We start from the raw sequence: 14,692 nt of genomic DNA, 5'->3' as shown, positions 1-14,692 counted from the left end.
CTTTAAACTAAAAGAACCCTCATCTGCATGTATATCTTTCCTGCCCAATCTTAGCCTCTCACTTACTCTCAGTTTCTCTCAGTCGGGGTTTCCCCCCATCCCTCTGGCTGCTCCCTGTTTGACTCAGTTTACTCACAGAGTCTCTGTTTCTCTCAGGCTCCCACACTGCCTGCCTCTATCCTTCAACCATCCCCCTCTTCTCCTCCAACTGTCACTTCCCTCTGAGAAAGTGAGAGGAGGTGGCTGCTCACCTCAGAGGGCGGAGAAGGCCTACCTCCTCTCCACAGAACAATGACAGTGCATTCACCCTGGACTTACCCTAAATCATATGTCCCCATACAGGGTTGCATCCCTTTGCCATATTTACACAGGATCTCAAAGCACTTTACAGAACAGTGCGTAAAAAGATTCCCCATTTGTAAAAAGGGGACAATGAGACACAGATTAAATGACTTGCCTGTAGCAACATAAAAAGTCACTGACAAATCCAGAGACTAAATCCAGGTCATCTGAGTCCCAGATCCCTCTCGTACCCCCATTTCTGTTCCTGCTATAAGTTAGGTTACATTTTCAGAAGCGCCTCTATGACTAAGGAGTCAAAATCCCATATTCAGAAAAGACTTGGGTATTTAGGAACCTACAGGAACTTTTTTAAATGAAACTTTGGAGTCTAAGTCATTAGCTGTGTTTGAAAATTTTAACCATATGTCTCAGAACAACAGTATTGCAGGCTTATTATTATTTAGTGAGGAAAATATTCTTTATTCTTTACAAAAGTTTGGTTTAAGTTCTAACTTAAGTTAGAACTCAGAGCTCTTTCCTCCTCCTCTGTCTAATGGTATTCTCCAAAGAAGAAATATCTCATTCCTTCCTCTTGCTGTCTCAGTTGAGTGCTTCTTCTGAAAGTCACATGTCATACTGCAGACTGTGGGTTAGGAACCAGGCTAAGAATAGAGCTGAACAAGAACATCTGCACCATGAACAGCAGCAGCTAATATCAGTTTAGCCTTGGGTTTACAGAAAGACCAGAAATATATGTTAGTATCACATTGGATACCCCAAGATTCCCCATCTGGGGAAGAAGCCTTTCCCCACCCTATTCTTCAGCTGGGCTCTTCTCTCCTAACCATCATGGCATCGCTTTATGGGAGCTTGAGATTTATAACGCATCTATGGTTTCTAACTGGTAGGTATTGTTCTGAGTAGAGCATGGCTGAGAGAACAGCTCAGTTGCCAATTTGAACCTGCGTAGAGCAGCCTCAACCAAGTTTGCTGGAAACATGAAAACTGGGAGCTCACTTCAGCAGATGTAGGTTTACCAGTATTACAAGGTACAAAGCCACAGCAACCTTTACCATTTGGGTATCGTTCATAGCAGCTACTCCATTTTTTCTCCCACAGTGCTTTGGGCCACATCTCTTCTGGGAACATCACAAACGGGCTTCCCCTAAAAGATGATTTTGCCATGGACCCCCTGTGATCACCATGTATTCCACTGCTTGAACTACAGTTCAAGCCCTGCTTTAGCCCAAAGTACTGTGCACCATCAGAATCACTATGCTTACACACATATGGAATGGTACCTACCTATTCACTGAGAGATCTGAGGACTGCTTTTCTCCCTGGCACTAATATAACAAGAAGGGAATCTATGTAACCAATGGGAACATGGGGCATCATCTTCCCTCATAAAAATTCCTCAAATCTACTACGTCAGCTCAGTGGTGTTTAGTCACCTAGGAGCGCTCACTTCTTACTGAAAGTGCAGCCTGAACCTCATCTGAAGTCACTGTGGTTATGAATCACAGTCTAACTGCAAGTGCCAGGAATTAATCTGTAGCCCGCAGAAATAAATGACTTTCCACAGCTCTCTGGCCTACTGAGTGCTGTGCTGTTTTTCCTGTGTTTAAATAAAAGCATTCGTGGCATATGGTTCAAGCTGCAGTTCTTTCCTAACTTGAATTTTTGTCAGTTTTTGTTCCTGGATTTATTTTCTTTTTTTAATTGTCATCTTCAGTAGTTTGGCCAATTGTTTCTTCTTCATGCTCTCCTTCCCCACCCCCATGCTGCCAATGTCATCCAGTGAAACCAGGAAACTGGGCAAATTCTTCTGCAGAAAGAAGTTTATGACTTAACCACTTCAGAAGCACGAATTCTAAGCACGTTAGACTGCCTGCATGGAAAGAGTCTGTGGGCAGTTTGCATCTGGCACCACATGGACATAGGAGACAAGAAACCTCCTCCCTTATGCCTCCATACAGATGTGATCCCCTAGTAGCTATACTGACTCCACACTCTTCAAAGAAGTTGAGGACGGAATGGGAGTAAGGGACCCACTTCCCACCCCACCAGCCAGCACAGTTGTCCACACACTGGAGGAAGCAAATGTTCCACCTTGTAACTGACTGGTGCAGCATTTATATCGCTCCTCTGTCTCAAGGCATTTCAGGCAGTGTGGTGCCTGGCTAACACTGGATGACTCCTCCAGCTGTTACTGGAGTGACGCTTCTCTGCATTAAGCCTAATAAAAAGCTGTGCTTTCAAGGCACAGTGAATTCCTGTATTTGCAAAAGGATTTAGAAAAGAAAAGATGGCTCTTGGAGAGAGGGTTTGGTAAAGCCAGCAAGTACTATAGCAGATAAAAATTAACATTGTGCTTATAATGCAGTAGGTGCCAGCAAACGCACCACTGTAACCAAAGCTGCTTTAATAACTACTGTTTATTCAAGTGGTTATATAACTCAGTGACTTTAAAAAATACTGAAATGACTGAATAAGGGAAGATAGTGCTCAGTCCTGGACTAATTTTTTTTTCTTTCAGCACTGATTGGCAAAAGTATTATTAGAACCATGAAATAGCCCGACTTGATTATGTAAAGAGTTGTCACTTTGGATGGGCTAGCACCAGCAGGAGAGTGAATTTGTGTGGGGGGGTGGAGGGTGAGAAAACCTGGATTTGTGCTGGAAATGGCCCACCTGTTGATCACTTTAGATAAGCTATTACCAGCAGGACAGTGGGGTGGGAGGAGGTATTGTTTCATGATTTCTGTGTGTATATAAAGTCTGCTGCAGTTTCCACGGTAAACATCTGATGAAGTGAGCTGTGGCTCACGAAAGCTCATGCTCAAATAAATTGGTTAGTCTCTAAGGTGCCACAAGTACTCCTTTTCTTTTTGCGAATACAGACTAACACGGCTGTTCCTCTGAAACCTGTCATGAAGGGTTTTGTGGTTTCAGACTTTTTTTTAAACAAACTAAATAAAAAATACAATTTTCAGGCAGCTGTTCCCTACCGTGGATTAGAACCTTGGAATATCCTGAAAAACCAATAGTGCTTAAGAACTGAAGGTAGGCAGCCCTCTTTCCTCTGAGTCAGTTACTGGATCTGAAATCTGGCAGGCTGTTTGAGGGGCATTTTTGCTGATATCTTTCATGAGAGACCCAAAACAGAGGTCATTAAAGATCCCACTTCACTCTTCGCAAAAGTAGGGCGGCTAATGCTGCAGTTCTCACCAAGTCCCAACTCAGGCAATTGCTTCCTGCCTCTCCAAATACCTCCTGCCCCTGCTGTTTCAGTTAGATATAGTGTTCTTCACTTCCCTTGCTGGGGCTGTATTTTATTCCCCTCCTCCCTGCCCCATTGAGTTAGTAAAAAGTGGCCCATGTGGGTAGCTGGAGGCATCAGATGCCCCTTTTGTTGCCCTTACTTAGGGCTACCAGTGATGTTATGCGTGTGCAGGCAAGGACTCCATGTGATTGCCCAAATCCCTTATTCTCTTCAGTACCTAGGGCTCTCTTGTCGCCTCCTTGGGCTGTTCAGAGTGTCTAATTAAAAAATTAGAAAATACACACACAGAATCCAGACAAGCTACATTTATACCAAGAACCACAAAGACCATTTACCTTCAGCAAACAAGTGCTCAAGAAAAGAAAAACTGGAGAGGGAAGTTAAAATATTTCATATAAATATACCCTATCAATAGTACGTATTCTAAAATACATGGTACATTTATTCAAATGTAACCTCAGAACAATGATCATTACCCGCAACAAAATTAAAAATCTAAAATTCAGTAGATCTCTAAGAGGCCTTTGGTCCGAATTTTCTTATGCAGCCCCAATTATCATCTTTTTAAAAATTCAAAGGACTATGATTCCAAGTTCAAGAGCTTAGGCGAGAAGGAGTTCTTTGGGGATTCTTCACTGGAAGATAAATTGAGAGTCCTCCTCTAAACCCTTAGGAGGAACCACCATAGCTGTAAATATGCTCCTCCAGCTGTGACCAGAGATTTTGTCTCAGTTGCCTGAAATGCCTTAAAACACTTTAAATTGGAAATTTGCAGAAAAACTTCAGGATGTAAAAAATTTCAGGGTGTAAATTTGGAAAAATTATATGCTGCTTAATTGAATGTAAAAGGAGTGGTGATCGTATCAGGACCCTTTGGAATGCTCAGAACAGTAATTAGTTTTAGGAATAAATCTGTAATTAAATAAAAATTAAGAATAGTTTAAATTAGAAAATCTACTAATGATGACTGTAGGCTGATGTAATATAGTGAGAGATCCCATTTCTAGGGCACACAGGAGTCCATTGCCTATGATGCAATAATTCCACTTCCTGTGAGGAATGACTCAGCAAAATCCCATAGAGATACATTGAAGCCGATAGGAATACATGGGACTTTCAAACAGGAAGTAGCTGTTCAGCTGCAAAACTCCATAGGAACACATTGAGCCCATAGAAGTCTATGAGAGGAGGAGGAGCTACTAGGACACATGACTAATTAGCATACAATCAACATATGCTAATCTCTAGAACCTGATTGGCTGAGCTTGAGCGTCAGGTTGGTACACATGACATAATTTAGCATATGCAAATCCCTGAAAGCAGATTGGCTGAATTACGATAATAAATTATAGCTAATGCGCTGCAAATCGTATATAAAGGCGACCGCCAGCAGGCTAAAACCTTGTAGGGGACAAGGACCTGAAGGAGAGCGGAATGCTGCAGGACACGTGGAAGAAAGACGACGCTCACAGAGCTGCAGCACCCACGCCAGTGGAACTCTGCTGGATAAGAAAACTAACGACCCACAGTCACCAGCATCAACAGCACTCGCTAGCCTCAGACAGTGCTCACTGGCGGCCATCGCTCACAAAGCAGTTACTACTGCAGCAGCACCACAAGCCATAGCAAAGGCTTCTGTAAGGAGCTAATGGCCTTTCCATCCTAGCAAAGCAACTAGAACAGCACCGCGACCCACGCTCGCCGGCATCGTTCCCGAGCAGCCACGACCAGCCCGCGACCCACGCTCGCCGGCATCGTTCCCGAGCAGCCACGACCAGCCCGCGACCCACGCTCGCCGGCATCGTTCCCGAGCAGCCACGACCAGCCCGCGACCCACGCTCGCCGGCATCGTTCCCGAGCAGCCACGACCAGCCCGCGACCCACGCTCGCCGGCATCGTTCCCGAGCAGCCACGACCAGCCCGCGACCCACGCTCGCCGGCATCGTTCCCGAGCAGCCACGACCAGCCCGCGACCCACGCTCGCCGGCATCGTTCCCGAGCAGCCACGACCAGCCCGCGACCCACGCTCGCCGGCATCGTTCCCGAGCAGCCACGACCAGCCCGCGACCCACGCTCGCCGGCATCGTTCCCGAGCAGCCACGACCAGCCCGCGACCCACGCTCGCTGGCATCGTTCCCGAGCAGCCACGACCAGCCCGCGACCCACGCTCGCCGGCATCGTTCCCGAGCAGCTCTTGCAGCAGCAGTAACAGCAGTCCACTCAGGGTTCCAAGGTTGCCCCTGGCAATGGCCGTTTCTGCCACCCAGCCAGCCGAGGCCACTGCAGCAGCTACCTCCCGTATCTGCTCCCTGAGGAGAAGCTTCTCCTCAGTGGAACAGGAAGCTGCTTGAACAGCGGCACAGATTGCTACCAGCGCTCCCAAAACACAGACCGAGCAGAAGGCCCTCGAAGATGGTTCAGAGGGATTGTTAAGAAAGCCCTTGTAAGTCCAATCTTCCTTTTATTTTACCATCCCCTAGAATGTATGGGCTGCAAGTGTAAATAAAGTTAGATTTTGTGTCTGAGTGAGATCTGCTCCTACCCATTTAGTAACCACCAAGCCAGCGCTTCCTAGATGCTTATTTTTAAGTATTTAATATTGACCGGTTAATTAATATATTGTTACATGTTTAACTATTATATTGTTATAAGGTATAGAGTATTAAGTGAATGATCATCTTGTTATATGCCATAGAGTTAAATTGAAATTATTATTGTAGGGTTGTGTTTTTATTTGTCGCGTCGCTTCATTCCCTTTTTAACTGTAACCTTATTTTATCTATCTCTATTCTTTTACTGGAACCACTCATTTCTAAATAAATATTACTTGTGTTTTCAAAGATTCACTGCCTGGACTGTCTATTCTTGATCAGAGGGCTGTATCCGTGTCCTTTCAAGGGAAAGTTAGCTAGCTGCCGCTTTCCCTGGAACCTCCTTTAGGGCAGGCCACAATCTTAATTACCGGAACAGATAAATTCAAAATAAAGGTTTTAAATTAAGAGCTGCATTTGTAGGCAACATCACTGGCTAAATACAATTGGTTTCAAATCTTCCGGTAACACAGCCTCAGAACTACAAAATAAATATTCACAGCCACCCAAAACAACTTGCAGTTTGGCAGGGTATAAAACCATTCTTTTTGTACCACTTTGTGTAAATCCTGACTTGAACATATCTAGTTTTCTGTGCAGAATATGCATCAGTCTGGCAAAACCCAAAAATTGCTCCTTCCAGGATGCTCATGACTAAGCTCTTATTATTTCAAGGAGCCTATCCCAAACTCAAGTGGAAGAGACAATAACCTCCGGAAAATTAACATGAGGAGCTTTCCCCCTTGCTTTTGTACATGATATGCCCAGGATCCCAAAGAGGGGAGGAAGGAAAGGGAGCTAACTTGGCACCCTTGGCAACGCACAAAGGGAGTGGCCCATGACACTCCTAGCACATCACAATACCCGGGTGAGCAGGGATGGCCCTAGACCAAGTACCCAGTGGGAACATGGGAGGGGGTGAAAGTCAACAGCTGCCACGCACAATGGGTTAAAGCTTTCAATCCCTGGAGCAAACACCAGCCCCAATCAAGCCCATCAGAACCCATCAAGCCGCACTGCACCATGTCAAGAACCTCCGGAGGAGACAAACTGCTTAACGAGCTTGGCTACAAGCTAGGCCAAACCCTGGGTGAGGGCAGTTACTCCAAGGTGAGGGTGGCCACCTCAGCCAAGTACAAGGGCTCGCTAGCTATCAAGGTGGTGGATCGGCGCCGGGCACCCCCCGACTTTGTACACAAGTTTCTACCACGGGAGCTCTCCATCCTGCGGGTGATCCGGCACCCCAATATTGTGCGGGTCTTTGAATTCATCGAGGTCTGCAATGGGAAACTCTACATCGTGATGGAAGCAGCGTCCACTGATCTGCTCCAGCTGGTGCAGCGGCTGGGGAAACTACCTTGTGTCCCTGAGGCCCGGGACATCTTTGGACAGATTGTGAGTGCCGTGCGCTACCTTCATGACCGGAACCTGGTGCACCGGGACCTCAAGTGTGAGAACGTCTTGCTCACCTCTGATGGCCGCCGGGCAAAGCTCACTGACTTTGGCTTTGGCAAGGAGGCACATGGCTACCCAGATCTGAGCACCACCTACTGTGGATCAGCTGCCTATGCCTCCCCTGAGGTGCTGCTGGGCATTCCCTACGATGCCAAGAAGTACGACATATGGAGCTTGGGCGTGGTGCTCTATGTGATGGTGACCGGCTGCATGCCCTTTGATGATACCCACATCCACAGCATGCCCCGCCGCCAGAAGAAGGGGGTCCTCTACCCTGATGGTCTTCCCCCTCTGCCTGAGCCCTGCAAAACCCTCATTGCCCAGCTGCTCCAGTTCAGTCCAGCCTCCCGGCCTGGGGTGGGACAGGTGACCAAGAACAGCTGGCTGAAAGGGGATATCTAAAAGGGCAAGGCTCCCCCATATATTCCAGCCCTAGGACATGTGCAGGGACAGCTGGGGCACCAACCCTGTGAAGCTGCATGTTAAACAGATATTGACAATGAGGAGCTGGAAAGGACTAGGGTCATTTACAGGTGCAACAGCCACATGAAGCTGATAGTAAGATTTAAAGTGATGATGTGACCACATGTTGCTAGAAGACGGTTAAAGGCCCAACCACCCTATGAAGCTGCTGCAGGTTGGATTTCAAGGTACCAGGACCAGGCTGAGCTAGTGGCAAGAATGATGAATGGGGCTGTTTAAAGAAGCATTGACCACAGGGAACATTGGAGTACCATCAACTTGCCAGTGGCAGCAGGAAGGAGATGGTCTCCCCAGCAGGCAGGTTTGGACTTCATCACAAAGCCTGAAGGCGGCAGTGTGCGGATGAGATGGTGGGACAAATAGCAGCAAAGATCTTTGTGTCACCTACTCCCTAACGGACAATAATAAACTCTGAAGTTCCCATGTGGCTGACTTTCTGTGCTACTCCCTGATTCCTTTCTGCCAAAAAGCGTCTTGAGTCTGAGTCACCTGATAGCATTTATAAAAGGGGCCATGGCCAGGGCTTTGCGGGGGCTGGAGGAGACCTTTTTAATCTCTTTCCCACTGCTCTTCAGCCTGTTTTCAAACACCATTTCCTAGGTTGCTCCTTACCTCACTCATTTGGAGGGAGATTCCCTCCTTTTGGAACCTGGGATCTGAACAGTCTCCAACTTTGGTGATGTCCAAAATCCAGATCTGATTCCAGGGCCAAAACTTTGGATTGGGCTCAATCAGAGCTGCATAAAGCTGGAAAATGATAGCTATTTTGCTAAAAATGGGGACTTTTGCATTTCCAGCTCCAAAAGGAACTTGAGAACTGCACATAAAAAGTTAGCAACTATTCTTAAATCGGGCCCCAAATCTCTGCTATAAATCTCCATAGCCAAACCCCCACTTGCAAAGACTCTTTCACTTATGGGGGAAAGCGCTTAAAAGACCTTTTAATAAAATCTTTAACGTTTCCCTTATTCAAATGAAGCCTGACTCAAACTTCCACTGAAGTCAATGGAAAGGCTCCCATAGAGACACGTATCAAGCCCACAGTCACATCCTGTTAGACAAACGCTTCTGTTGTTGTTTAAACCAACCAAAATCAATGACAGCAGCTTCACCATCCAGGATCCATCTTTCACTAACCAGTGCACATGGCTTTGCAAGAAGCAAGGTCAATTTTTTTGTTTGTTTGTTTAAGAAACAAATTTTGATTTCAAGCTTCTGAGCTTTATAAAAGTAGGGGGTTAAATAAAACCACACTTAGCAGTGTACATTTCAATCCAAAAGGGTTGTCCAGAAAATGGTCTCTCTGCTGCATGATGGAAAATGCGTTCCTTGTGAGATGACTGTCCCCTCATCTCAATAAAAATATAACCTCTTGAGTTTCAGCACCGGAGGGCATGGATTTATGGAGTCATTAGTGCCTCTGCACATTTCAGCTTTTTTTTATTCTCAGCAAAGAGTGCCAGGGAAGATCTTTTATGGAGATCTCACTGCAGGAGGTAAGTGCCTCCAAAGGTGGAAAAGTCCCCGCAAGGCAGTGCATCTGTAAAATTGCAAGGGAGCAGTCTCCATTAGGTGGCTATTCATATTGATCATCTGCAGTGGATGAGAAAACCCCAGCATGGATGCAACCACCTACATAAGGCGGGGATCAATTCTACAGGGACATGCTGTCCATGGGGTATTCTAGGGAATTCTCAGGCGGTTTGAGGTTTGGATAAAGATCCAGAGCGTGGATACTCATCTGAACTTCCAGAAGCCAACCACTCCCCACCCCATGACACTCTCCTATAATCTGTCCCTAAAGAAAACCATCTCCCCTATGGCTGTCTTCATTGGGGAAGTAGAAAAGGCGGTCCCCTCCAGGGTGCTGAGAGGGCAAATAGCAAGTCTGTCACCACAAGTAAGCTGCAGCTCCCCTCAGACAGCAACTCCCCTTTTGTTTTCTCAGTGTTGACTCTAGTTTATCCCCTTTCCCTCTTTCTCTTCCCCTTGGTGACCTCCAGGTTTCTCTCCATTTGACTGTCCACTGGGAGTTAAAGTAGGAGGTTTGGATAAACATCCAGAGGACACACTCTATGGCACTCCATAGATGGCCTTATCCTCCAGTGAATCCTTCTGTGCTCCCTGCCTAGCCCCAGTGTGGTCTCAGTTTCCCAGCTCAAGTTCCTAAGGGCATTTGCCTTCTAATGCATCCCCTCATTGTCCTCAAACAAGTCTCTGCTGCCCTCTCCCCCATTCCCCCAGTGTTCCCAATTCTTTCCCACTCAGTCGTGAGGTGGGAACCTGGTAGTGTAAGTAGGGTGGAAGCTAGGGAAGGAAGCAAGGCTAATGGCATGGAACAGAAGTAGAGAGACAGGAAAGCAGGAGGCTGGGTAGGTCTTCAGGGAGCTGTTAGGCAGGAAGAGTGATTGGGTATCCGGCAGGATGGGAGGCACAATACCTGGGGAGGTTGCAGGCAGAGAGGGGCTGGGTTACCCTTTGCTGGGGAGTCCCATCCCTATTGGATGGGATTTCTCAGCACAAGGAAGGTTCCTTAGCATGGTCGGTCTGTGGGCTGGACCATGTGGTAGTGGTAGGAGAAAGGAAGACAGCTGTTCTTCCCATGAAGATATGCCATCCTCAAGGATTGGGAGGGAGGAAGGGGTCCCCCTGTGGCAGGTGGGGAGCCAGTCAGCTGCCCTCAGAAGACAATGGGATGGAACGGGAGGCAGGAAGACACTGCCCTTCTCTTCCAAAGATCCCAAAGTTAAGTGGGGAGCAGTGGGAGGCCCTGGGAATAGGGAGAGGGGCTGCTGGGGGAGGAAGAAGAAAGGAGAACATCATCTTGGGGTGAGGAGCTGGGACAGCAGGAGGAGTTGCTGTGTTTGGGACCAAAAGGATTCCCTGGGTTGAGGAGAGCTGGGTGAGGTATGAGAAGGGCCCACTAGGTGAGGAAGGGGTTCCTGATTGCAGGGGCTGTTGGCCTCCCTGGCCACTTTCCCTTGTGCCTCTTCTCCTCTGTGCCAGGCTGCCACAGGCCCCAGCTTAGGTGCTCAGAGAGGGATAGGCACCCTCAGGCCTCCTGCCTGCACCCCACATGGTGACCACTGCTAGCTGCAGCCCAGAATTTCCCTTTTTAAAATAGTTCTGCCAACTGCCAGAGCCCCTTGGACAGGGGGTTCAGAACCCTCTACAGAGGAATGTGCCAGAGAGTGTAATTTTACCCAGACCACCCCAAGGATCCTGGATGCTCAAAGCATTTAGAGGAAGCAGTGCTGGGAATTTTCCAGAAGGGCCACACCAAGCTGAAGATCAGTGAGCTGATGGAGAGAGAGACAGACATGTTTAAGAGCAATATGTAACACCATGGTCTGAGCAAGCCCATGGCCTCTGATCCCAACACCAAATATACATGCCCAACCCCACCCAGCCATTACACTGTCCTCATTCCACATCCCTCCAGGAAACTCACCTCTTCTCTGAGGCCTACAAGTCAATGTCATTCATTACTTGTCCCATGACATGCACATCTCTACATTGAGCTTCATGTGATTTTATTGCTGTAGCCCTCATCCTTCCCAACCCTTGCCTGCTGTTTGATCATCCTCATTCACTTTGCCACATGAAAAAATGTAAACTGAAGTTATCCTAGGCAGAGATTTTGTCTGACCTCTGGGAAGAAACTAGCACTCATTTCAGATGCTATAAAATAGTAACGTACATCGTTCTGTGATATCACAATTATCATGTGTGATGTCACATTGTTCTGTCAATCATGACATTTTACATAGGTATTTGATGTGGACACAGTGGCAAAAGGAGGACAGACACATGCATGGAATTAAGTGGCAGGCTGAAAATTTTATTAAATTTTAACACGGGGAGAGGCATTATGCACCCATACTCTCCTGTACCAGGCATTTAATTGGTTTTAGTGCAGAGATTACAGTGCTCCTTACCATACAGCCCGTAATTGGTGCCAGGGTTACAGGGCTGCTTACCATATAAGCCATAATGGAGGATAGGCTCTCCTCAGCCTGGCCCCCAGCACTCAGCTCTCTCTGAGTCCTCGTTCCCCCTTCCCCGCACCCCCACAAGGAGCACAGAGGGCGCAGCAGGATGGGGACCTCAGCCCGCAAAGGCCACAAGGTCTCACCTGTGACATGAGCCCAAAGCCCACCATCAAAATCCCAGCTCTTTTTCCTGTTGGAACTATTCATTTTACTCTCCTAACCGCACTGGAAACTGGCCGCAAGTTGCAATGAATAACCACCAACAACCCAATGCCTCAGTTAGGTACTAAATGTGTTCCCTACTCAATCCACCATCACTTGCAGGTTCTGTGAGGAAGGCAAAAAGATCCCTGGTCCTCTGCCAATTAGCCCCGGGAGAAAAAAAAAATCCTTCCAGACCCCCTGAACAGGCAATCGACGAGACCTACAGCATCTATCAGGCTGGGTTCCCATTCCTAGTTCAGGTGGGAAGTGTGGGCTGCTGGAGAGGAGCCAAAAGAGGCTCCACATGGCCCCCACACTGAGTTAAATCCTGGGAGCTGGGGAATGCTGGCCAATCAGCACCTCTCCCTCAGCTGGCCAATGGATGCCAGCGACTCCCAGGGGGAGGAGCTACCCAGGGGCCTTTGGCAAGCGTCTCCCTCTCTTGCTACTGGGACTGTCCCCCTTTCACAGCCAGCCTCATCCATTTCCCTCACCCACTGATGTGGGTGGATGTCATTTCTCTGAGTGGCATCCTCAGCCCGGGTATGGGGGCATTCAGTGCTCACATTTGTACTTAACTGGATTTCCCTTTTTTCTCCTTCAATCTCTCTGACTCAGAGTTCCCATCTATGAAATGAGAATACCTACCTACCTCACTGAGGAGTTTTGAGCATTAGTGACTTTGTAAAGTGATCTGAAGATGAGAAGTGCTAAGTGATAGCATTGCTGTTACTTATGACTTATTATTGAAAGATGCTGAAGATTTCCCACTTAGCGAAACATTTACAGAGTTTGTACTTTCACATTCCATCCCCTTATAACTTACAAGAGGGTTCCAAATTCAGTGGCAGCATCTTGGAAGCTGCTAGCCTTGTTTCAGTTCAATCCCCATTTACAGTAATTTGTATACAAGGAAAAATCCTAGCACTTAAAAAGCCTTCATGTTTCAGCACATGAATGGGAGATCTTTATAAATCCATGCAGTGCCTTCCTATTTGTTGTGATTCATCTCTGAATTCAGTGCTGTCATGAATTACAAAATAACTGTGTTCTCCAGTCCGTGCAACAATTTTCCTTGTGTAAGCCTTCTGCCAGGTGATTAAGGCCAGCAAAGAGGGCTGAGTTCAATATATCTAAGGTTCTTCTTGACAAATAACTAAACTGGCTTGAGCCTCAGTGCCCCACCCAGAGGGAAACTAAAAGCACTCTCCCCAGCTGCCCTTAACAGGCAGAATTTCCCCACTCACAAGCACTCAGACTGTGTACAAATAAGGAAATCCTTACTAGTGGAAAGGGAACACAGCCAAACCAAGCACAGAATATATATGCAAATCAGAAGTAAAATATATTCCTCCCTTCAGGAATTTGGCAGTAGTCGGTCTAATTCCCTCCCCACCCTCAGGTGAGAATGTGATAATCCCTTGGCTAAACCACCTCACCCATCCACCAAACCCCTCTCACAGTTTGGATCAGCTAGTAGCAGTAGTTCAAGTGCTTCTTTGTGGGTTTCTCTGCAGTCCCAAGGGAGCTGCTTGCATGGTCATGCCAGGAGGTGCTACCACCTAACCCGGCTTAGTGATTGTCCACGTGTTTGTTGACTCACTCAAAGAATTCTAATAGATTGAGGCTGCATGATTTCCCTTTACAATGCCGTGTTGACTCTTCCCCAACACATCATGTTGATTTATGTGTCTGATAATTCTGTTCTTTACCATAGTTTCAACCAGTTTGCCTGCTACTGAAGTTAGGCTTACTGGCCTGTAATCAGGGCCGTCCTTACGCATATGCAAAGCATGCAAATTTTCTGGTGCCCTGCGCAGCTGCTCCAGTCCCAGCTCTTCCCCAGGCTCCTGCCCCTGCTCTGCCTCAGCCCCGCCCCCACTCCCCTGAAGATTGCAGCCAGGCCCGACCCTGCACTCACAACATGGTAAGTGGAGCAACCCGGCCCCAGCCTGCTTTGCTCCCCTGGCTCCCAGCCGCGAGCCGGTGAATTCCCTCTCCCCGAAAGCCTGGGAGCCAGGGCAGCAGAGCAGGTGGGAGTGGGGGGGCTGCGTGGGGCCCTGCTCCAAGGCTCTGTGAGGGGGGGCCTGGCCCCAGGCCTCTGCAGGAGGGGTGGGGGGCTGGCCACTTCCTGCGGGAAGTGGAGTGATCCGGCCCCAGCCTGCTCCACTCCCCTGGTTCCCAGGCTTAGGAGCCCGGGGGGGGACCGGCCCCAGCACTTGCTGGGAGCCACGGGAGCGGAGCAGGCTGGGGCCGGGTCACTCCACTTCCTGCGGAGGGGCTGCGGAGGGCACCAAAATAGCTAGGGGATGGCCCTGCCTGAAATTGCCAGGATCACTGCTGGAGCCTTTTTAAAGATATCCACCAATCATCTGGTACAGCGGCAGATTTAAGAGATA

At 47.9% G+C, this 14,692-nt stretch overlaps 1 protein-coding gene across 1 annotated transcript; it reads left to right on the top strand.

The window, feature by feature from the left end:
* The first annotated feature begins 7,182 nt into the window (after window positions 1-7,182).
* LOC125645097 (testis-specific serine/threonine-protein kinase 6-like) lies at window positions 7,183-8,016 on the top strand. Its single transcript, XM_048870117.2, has one exon. The coding sequence runs from the start codon at window positions 7,183-7,185 to the stop codon at window positions 8,014-8,016; it is 834 nt and encodes a 277-aa protein (XP_048726074.1).
* Window positions 8,017-14,692: the final 6,676 nt, after the last annotated feature.

The sequence above is a fragment of the Caretta caretta genome, chromosome 11 (genome assembly GCF_965140235.1).
Source record: "Caretta caretta isolate rCarCar2 chromosome 11, rCarCar1.hap1, whole genome shotgun sequence".
Lineage (NCBI taxonomy): Eukaryota > Metazoa > Chordata > Testudines > Cheloniidae > Caretta > Caretta caretta.
This window is presented reverse-complemented; position numbering and strand designations above follow the sequence as displayed.

Excerpts from the sequence above, each read along its gene's own strand:
- LOC125645097 (XM_048870117.2), top strand. The coding sequence starts at position 7,183 with ATGTCAAGAACCTCCGGAGGAGACAAACTGCTTAACGAGCTTGGCTAC.